General features: G+C 38.3%; 1 protein-coding gene across 4 annotated transcripts; it reads right to left on the reverse strand.

Moving 5' to 3' along the window:
• Positions 1–124: 124 nt before the first annotated feature.
• LOC122640882 lies at positions 125–7,328 on the reverse strand. 4 transcript variants are annotated; one of them, XM_043834153.1, is made up of 7 exons: positions 7,150–7,328; positions 2,466–2,667; positions 1,562–2,086; positions 1,384–1,531; positions 1,188–1,298; positions 800–981; positions 125–656 (listed from the first exon to the last, which is right to left on the reverse strand). In XM_043834153.1, the coding sequence occupies exons 2-7, from the start codon at positions 2,565–2,567 to the stop codon at positions 450–452; spliced, it is 1,275 nt and encodes a 424-aa protein (XP_043690088.1). In that variant the 5' UTR covers positions 2,568–2,667; positions 7,150–7,328; the 3' UTR covers positions 125–449. The 4 variants fall into 4 exon arrangements, with proteins under 4 accessions (XP_043690088.1, XP_043690089.1, XP_043690087.1 ...); XM_043834154.1 differs by having other exon boundaries at positions 1,260–1,298; positions 1,384–2,086; XM_043834152.1 differs by having other exon boundaries at positions 1,384–2,086.
• Between the last annotated feature and the right edge of the window lie 542 nt (positions 7,329–7,870).

Genomic DNA, 7,870 nt, shown 5'->3' on the forward strand with positions numbered 1-7,870 from the left:
TGGAGTTTATGGGGGAAAAAATAAACTGGAATCAACCAGAGAGCCAGAAGAGATGGTTTCTGCATGCCCACCAGCTACAATATCTTAGCAGCATAAGCAATATCAAGAAAAATGAGCACCACTCAATAACAATAAGCAACAGTAAAGATTGAAAGCAGATGCAATCTGGGCAGCATCCTACCCTTTACTAAAGCATTTCATAATACCAGTTGTACACCCCAACCACAGGTCGGTTGTAATTTTTAGAGGAGCTATACCTCTACTCCACTAGATATAATGTATTGACTGCCTACCTTCTTTCCCCTACCTTACTCCATACTTCGAAAGGGCACATTTTGGCCAAACTATTGCAGTAGACCAGCATCATTTTCATCACCTTCATTTGGACAGATATGGCTGCAGAACCAGTGGTGTTGATCAGCTATTAACAGGCGTATTTCACATTTTATCTACAAAAGTTCCCACTCAGAATCACAAAAATCATGAGTTGGCGATTTCTTTGAGTCCAAGTCCCTAGTGGGAGTGGATATTTGGAAACTTCCTGCTCTTTGGTTATTGGTTCCTGTATCGGCATCTCCATAAAAAAGTGCTAGCCGCTCGTACTGCTGCTTCTTTCCTGATCTAATCCTTGAAGCAAAAGCATCACGAAGTTTTTTCTGGTAACAGGAAAATATTACCAGTTACAGTCCGTAGGTATTTGTAGGTCTGAGCGTGTGCGTGTGCGTGTGCGTGTGCGTGTGCGTGTGCGTGTGCGTGTGCGTGTGCATGTGCGTGAGCTTGTGTGTGAGCTTGTGTGTACCTTGTATGATCTGTTCTTCCCTGTCCTCTGTGAGACGAGGTGAAGTTCATCGTAATCCACCAATATACAACTTTCCTCGAGCCTCACACCATGACATGCATCAATGGTTTCCTCATCTGACCTATCAGCATCATTGCCTTCAGCCATTTCCTCTGTGTTGTAGTGATCTGATTCTGATCTTCCTGTCACAGCTTGACTTAGTCAATACATCTCGAAATAATAAAACCATACAAAAGCACATTGAGAAATTACATCATTGATACAAAATTAGATAGAACACCGCGAAAAGCAATTACAATAGGAGAACGGGAGAGATGGGGAGAAATACGAAGAAAGAAAAAAAGAGAGAATTGTGGGGGCTGGTGGAAGGTTTGCATTTCTTTGAAACCTTTACCACTGTTTGGAGGGGACAGAATAGCATCAAACTCAGCACAATCATCATAATGTTTTTGTCCATCACCATGCCTCGGAGATATTGTCTTGTAAGTTTTGGAATTGTCTGTACAAGCCAAAGCTTAAGTTAACAAAGTTCAATTGCAGAAGGAAAGAAACAAGAAAAAAGAATGCAGGAACAGGAACTTCACCATTTAATTCTGTTGCTGGACTGCCTCCGGAGGGAGTCAGTCCAACTCCTGTTTCATTTTCGACGTATGAAGCTGGAAGAACCAAAGATGCTGAGGAAGCAGAAGAAACATCAGAAACACACGCCACTGCATCTGAAAGCCCATAACAAATCTTCCCCACTCCTCCGGTAGAATTACATTGTGCGGCATCAACTGAAGCAAGGGTTGGCACTGTAGCCTCTGTATTACATATTTTTCCATTATATTCATCGTGGAGCCCACTTAATAACGATGCCCCACTCATATCATTCCTTGCAGGAGCCATTACTTCCAAAACCTTGGGAGAAGACAGCTTATCCTCTTCAGTAAATTCAACCCCAAATTTTAGCTTTCCATACATCGCAGAACTATTTTCGTTTTGTTCTATAGATAAGTCAGCGCCTGATCCTTTAATGGTATCTTCAGAAGATGGAAGCAAATGGCTTATATTTGGGAATACCCTGAAAGATGATCTACGACTCAAACCTTTCCCATCAGGAGAAACTGCCCCCAATTCCTTGGCCAGAAGTGGCTCCTCCACTATGGGATTTTCATCGATACCTTCCTTCAACTTCTCAGTATCTTCAGAAGATGGAGGGAGAAAATCTTGCACGACTTCAGCATAAAACTTTTTAACGGTTACACCAACCGACTGCGCCTGGTTTTCAACTATTTTAGTTGTTTCCTGACCAAAAAAGCAATTCAACCAATGGTTAGGAACAACAGCTTCACCAAGAGTACATGCATTCTGCAACATATACGAAACAAGGGCAACCCACCGATAACTATAGTCCAGACAATGGGAATCTACATCACACAACACATCCATGCAAGCATATAGAGAGTTTCTCTGCTTGCACAAACATGCACACTACACCCACTACTGCTAAAGATCATAGACACATAATACCCAGATCATCTCGCCTTGAAGAATTAAGATTCATATCTCCTTGACGAATTAATACACAAGTGGTAAAGAAGAATCATCTTTCAAGAAGAATATGTCCACAGCTTTTTTATTTTCATGTGTGCGTGTGTGTAGGGGGGATGGAGTAGATACATACCTGGCACACAATATCTTCCACCTCCAAGCACATAGCTTCAAACTTCTGGAACAAGTTCCCAACCCAAGTTATACCTTTATGTTCCAAATCCATAGTGGACATAATTACACCTCGGTGAAATTAGGTCTCAAACTTCCTTGACCTGGATATTTAACAGCAGCCAATTTCTTTAATGCTTACTCCAATAAAAGGAAGCTCCCACCTGTAGACATTAGAACAGTGTTGTGTGTCAAGACTCGCAAGAAGAAAATCTCTAGTTGATGTTTCAAGAGTAAGACTCAAACCAGGATACAGGTCTCAGTTAGTTTCTATTGGTGTGTGTTAATATAAATTGTTGTGGCCCTTACTTAACAGCTCGAGCTTCTGAGATAAGCGGTTGTAACATGGTATTAGGTTTGTGTTATGTGTTATTGTGCTCCTATGCTTTGTGTCCCTTAGGTGCCACGTGATACTGTCACGTGCAGAGCAGTGTCTGTGAGTATTGGGGGGGGAGGGGAGGCTACACATGCACGGGAGGGGAATGTTCGTGTTTGTTGATATACATTGTTGTGGCCCTTACTTAACAGCTCAAGCTTTTGGGATAAGCAGTTGCAATAGTTAAAAAATAAGGCAGACCCAGGTTCATGCTATTCGAAATTTATTCAAACTAAAGGCCAGGTCTGGCCCATATTAAAACCTGATTTCACTAAATTATAATAAGGGAAAAAGAACACTAACCAGTCACATGGATACTGCACCCAGAGACGGGAGAAGGGGCCACACAACCGGTTAGCGTTCTCTTGCCCTTATAATAAATAGCTGAACAAAAAAATGAAACAGAATAGAAGAGATACACACTTATCAAGCTCATGCACTTGTTAATTCATTAAGTTAAAAACCAGACAAGGCATACAAACCAGCAAGCAACTGAAACCTGACAAACAAAACTGAAATGTACAGATTTGCTCTGGTTTAAAGTATCGGTATCAGGTATCATATCAGAAGGATGATTTTAAGATACGTATTGTAACGTATTGTATCGGAGAGACGCAAGATGCACTAGATACATATGGAAATGGTCAAGAAACATAGGCTCCGTTTGGTTGCAAGGGGAATTAAAGGGAAGGGAAGGGAAAATTTTCAAACCTAAAAAAGAAACTTTTGTAATCATTACCCCATGTGATTGTATAAACTACTTAAATTTCTTACCATATCTAGTAAAGATACATTTTACATGTAATATTTATTTTACATTTTAAACCAAAGGGAAATGGATGCAAAGTAAAGTGAAATTTAATAACCAAATATGGAATGATTTGGAGTTAGATATATTGTCACATGGTGTCACATGGGGTAATGATTCCTTTTTTAAGTATGAAAATTTCACTTCCCTTCCCTTTAATTCCCCTTGCAACCAAACGGAGCCATAAGGAAATGCTTAGGATATATGCAAGATACACTTTTGAAGCATAAAACACTATAAATAAGTAATATGTAAAATATATAATGTATAAAAAGGAGAACAAAGTACAATGAGACAAGTGCATTCAATTGATTATATATGAAGGATGCGGTTTCTTAAATGTATTAATAACAATTTTTTTAGGTATCGTATCGGTACCTTAAAAATAAGATATGTATCGGTTAGTATCGGTGGATACGGAAGGACACTTTAAACCTTGCCCCCCCCCCCCTTCCAACCACCACCAAAAAATATAAAAATAGAGGACAGTCTGAGAGTAAAGAAAAGGTTATCCACCACCAAATTTTAGGGTTTTGATACCCAGTGTGCAATGCCTTATTTTTATGAAAAGGCATCCCAGAATACAGAATAAGAGCTCAAAACAATCAGATGGGAATCATGAATTGTCACCAGGGCATTATACCAGAAAAAGTTTCCTGGCTGCTGAAAAGTCCAACACAGTTATAGACCTTCCTTTTCAGATATTCTTTACAAATCTAAAAGATAGTCCTACGTTTAAGGCTCCCGATGGCAGGAATGGTGTTCAACAAACACCAAAACAAATCAAGATCATTAGATGACCTTAAGAACATCAGTAGGGGCAACCAAAATAAACAACATAATGGCAGTAACATAAGAAATAATTATGCCATTCTTCTAACTTAGAAGTAGTTTAAAAAAATGCCGGCCCAATTTATATCCATATTTCTGTTGATTAGGCCCCATAATCAAAAGGATTTGGATTCCAGAATTGTTAGGATTTCAGGATAAAGATAAAAGTTGAAAGGTAAAGCTAAGATTGGTTGACCTATTAAGAACCTAACTTTGAAGTGAATTAGAAAGCACATCAAAGACAGGATTCTCACAAATAAAGCTTGAGTTATCAAAACTGTCCCATCAACAAAAAATTAGCAGGGCTATGAGAGGTTTTGCCCCTTAATAGGATCCTCCAATCTATCAAACTCTACTACTCAATGATGTTATATACTGTATATGACACTCCATTTAAGTCTGCTTTGGCATCAACTCCTTTTCTTTACCCATTTAAGTCTACATAGGCTTCAACTTCTTTTCTTTTTCATTCTTTTAGAGGTGGGGGTCAAAGGTTCTGGTGAATTTTATAGACTGCAACCACCAAAGACTGTATTAGACCTCCAAAACCAAACCACAAATATACCATGAGGCATTAAATTCTCCCAAGAGAAAGAAAGAAAGAAAGATCGCATTTGTGTTATTGATAAAATGATAAAGAAAAAACAGTTATCCCATTTAAAATAGCCTCAAATAGGAACATGCAGATAGCTCTTAGATTAACTGTGATAAAATAAACCACAAACGAGCACAAGAAAAATACAAGAGAGGACAAAACAGACCTTACCTTACAGATAGATAAAGAGCAAGTTTACCAACAGAACCAACCTTTACTTCAAAGTTAATTATAGGCTTAAACCATTTCTACTAAACAGTTATCAATCAGAATATTCCAACTAACGTGATTGCTCTGTTCATTTCAAGCATAAATCTAAAGGAATGACCAGAATGACAGGTTAGGATGAAAAACCTGTAACAAGGGACTGTTCAGCTTTAGGACCAGACATGGAAACAAGTCAAGCCCAGAAAGACCACAGAGAAACACACCATGGGAGAATAAAATGACCAGAGAATTTGAAAACAAAAGACAGAGAGAAATGCATTTAGAACATTGTGAGAAATATATACATGGAATATTTCAGCTGACCCTGGTTTATATCAAACTAATGGAACTGGGAGCTAGAAACCATACCGGGTTATGGATATCATGATAACCATATTTGAAGCCAAACTGTGCTTGGCATTGCAGAATTTATAGAAATAAGGAGGGCAAGAACACTAGGAAATTTAGGCACATGATGAATGCTTGTAAATACTTGTACTGCATGCAGGTAGTCACTCTGAGACACTATTTCCAAATGAAGTGCATACAGTCTCGGTCATTCCAAGAGGAAGTAACATAGTTTCATCAGCATTTTTATGTTGCAAGTCTTTATATGTTCACATTAACCAGGTACAAGGGGGGAAAAAGAACTTTTATAGGATTGTCTTATTTAAGAATCCGCTAAGAATGACCTTTTTGCAACGATGCTAGAATAGGAAGGCTGTTTAATAAATTCTTCAACAAAGTGACTCATGATTCTTTGTTTCAAAGACAAATATTGATATATCATGTTAAGCCATCACACTAGAATATTCCATTTTTCTTATGGATACAGGTTAGGGAACTTCAAAAGTCTCAAACAAGAAGAGATATTATATATAACATCTCCAATATGCAGATAGAAGGATGACGAAATTTGAAGATCCATTTTCTTTTTCTTTTTTGTTAAAGAGAAAAGGTTGGATATTTTGGGCAAAAGGTAGAAAAAATTGAATATTCTACCCAGGAATACCGGGATAGGTTCTGCTGACAACCATGGATCCAACCTAACCAAACACCATTGTTCAAAGGGTGGCAATCCATGTGAAAAAATGGCCAAGTGAATCAACAAATTAGTCAGACCAAAGATCAAGCTGCCAAAATTTTGGGCCAGTAAAGATGATGCTAGTTTCAGGTATGCCATGATAAACATTTTAATATTCTCACAAGTCTCAAAAGCATAACAGGGGTAAAAATAGAAGGTAAGACAAGGAAAGAGAACGGGTTAATCATCTAATTTCTCAATAGAAAACCAAGACTCGTCCCAAATCAATTTAGGTTAAATAAAATCAGACGCAATAACAACCCAAAGAAACATTTGAGTGCAAAAAAAAATTCTCGGGCTTTTCCAATCCCTTCTTTATTTTTTATTTTACATTTTTCTGTGAATTTTCTATATTTATTATTGTAACAAACCTAGATTGAGATACTCTACCAAATTTAACTAAACAAATAAACATAATCCAAGCTTATCTCTCCACAAGTAGCTTAAGGAATGACCACCAAAACCACAATCAGACCTTGGCAAATGTTTTGGAGCATAAATAAGCAATCCATCCTCCACCCCCTCCCAACTCCCCCTCCCCACACACTCCTTCCCGTTTGAAGAAGTGGGGATAGAGAAGAGAAGAACAAGAACAGAGTAGAATAACACAGACTAAAACCCAGCTCATGATCACAGTAAGATAGAAAAACCACCAAAGAGAAACAGAGCAGGAAACCTAAATTCATGCTAAAACCCAAAACTAACAGGAAAAGTGAAATTGGAAAACGAAAGGTCATCCACTTACAGTTTATTATAATCGCAACCCAGAAGAAAAAGCTTCATGAAACCGATGTCATCACAAAAGAAGGCGGACACAGAAAGCTTCAGAAGAATAGAACCCACGAAGAACAAAACAAAAATAAAAACAAATCATGTAAATTTTTCCGAGTCCAACCCAATATGGTACAGAAAGCAAAATTAGAAGGAGAACCTGGAATTGTTATGGAAAATCAATTATCGGAAAAATAGTAAGAGCAGGGAGGGGCCCACCAGGCACCAGTACATGCGGCTTGGAGTTTGAGAACTAAAAGCCAAGTATGAAGAGCAATACGTGTCTGCTATTGTTTACTACTTTATTATCGTATGGGCAACAAAGGAAGTAGGTTTTTGGTTTAGCTTAGAAAACACCTCCCCTTCGTGTATATTAAACAATTCTTATATGCTTCTTGTTTAAGGATCTGGCTCTCCTCCAGCCGTGGCGGGAGCTGGAGGGTCCAGCGCTCGAAAACCACCCAAAAAACAGGGGTGGGTACCTGAGCCTCACCTGTGAAATGACTAGTTAACCCTTATTTTTACTGTCATTTTGCGGGGCTGGAGTGTCTAGACCAGTGAATGGCTCTTGCATCTTAAGTGGTAGCCTAAAATTTATACACTTGTTTACCACCTCACAATGTGGGTCACCCGTAATCTCACAATCCTATTTATCTTAAAAAATATTTACAGACTTAAAAGAGTTCATAGTTTGA

This window comes from Telopea speciosissima, chromosome 9, assembly GCF_018873765.1.
Source record: "Telopea speciosissima isolate NSW1024214 ecotype Mountain lineage chromosome 9, Tspe_v1, whole genome shotgun sequence".
Lineage (NCBI taxonomy): Eukaryota > Viridiplantae > Streptophyta > Magnoliopsida > Proteales > Proteaceae > Telopea > Telopea speciosissima.

Coding starts and splice junctions, on each gene's coding strand:
- LOC122640882 (XM_043834152.1), bottom strand. CDS start 2,567: ATGTCCACTATGGATTTGGAACATAAAGGTATAACTTGGGTTGGGAAC. Junction 2,087..2,465: donor TGGAAGATATTGTGTGCCAG/GTATGTATCTAC, acceptor TTTTTTGGTCAG/GAAACAACTAAAATAGTTGA. Junction 1,299..1,383: donor TCCAGCAACAGAATTAAATG/GTGAAGTTCCTG, acceptor TGGCTTGTACAG/ACAATTCCAAAACTTACAAG.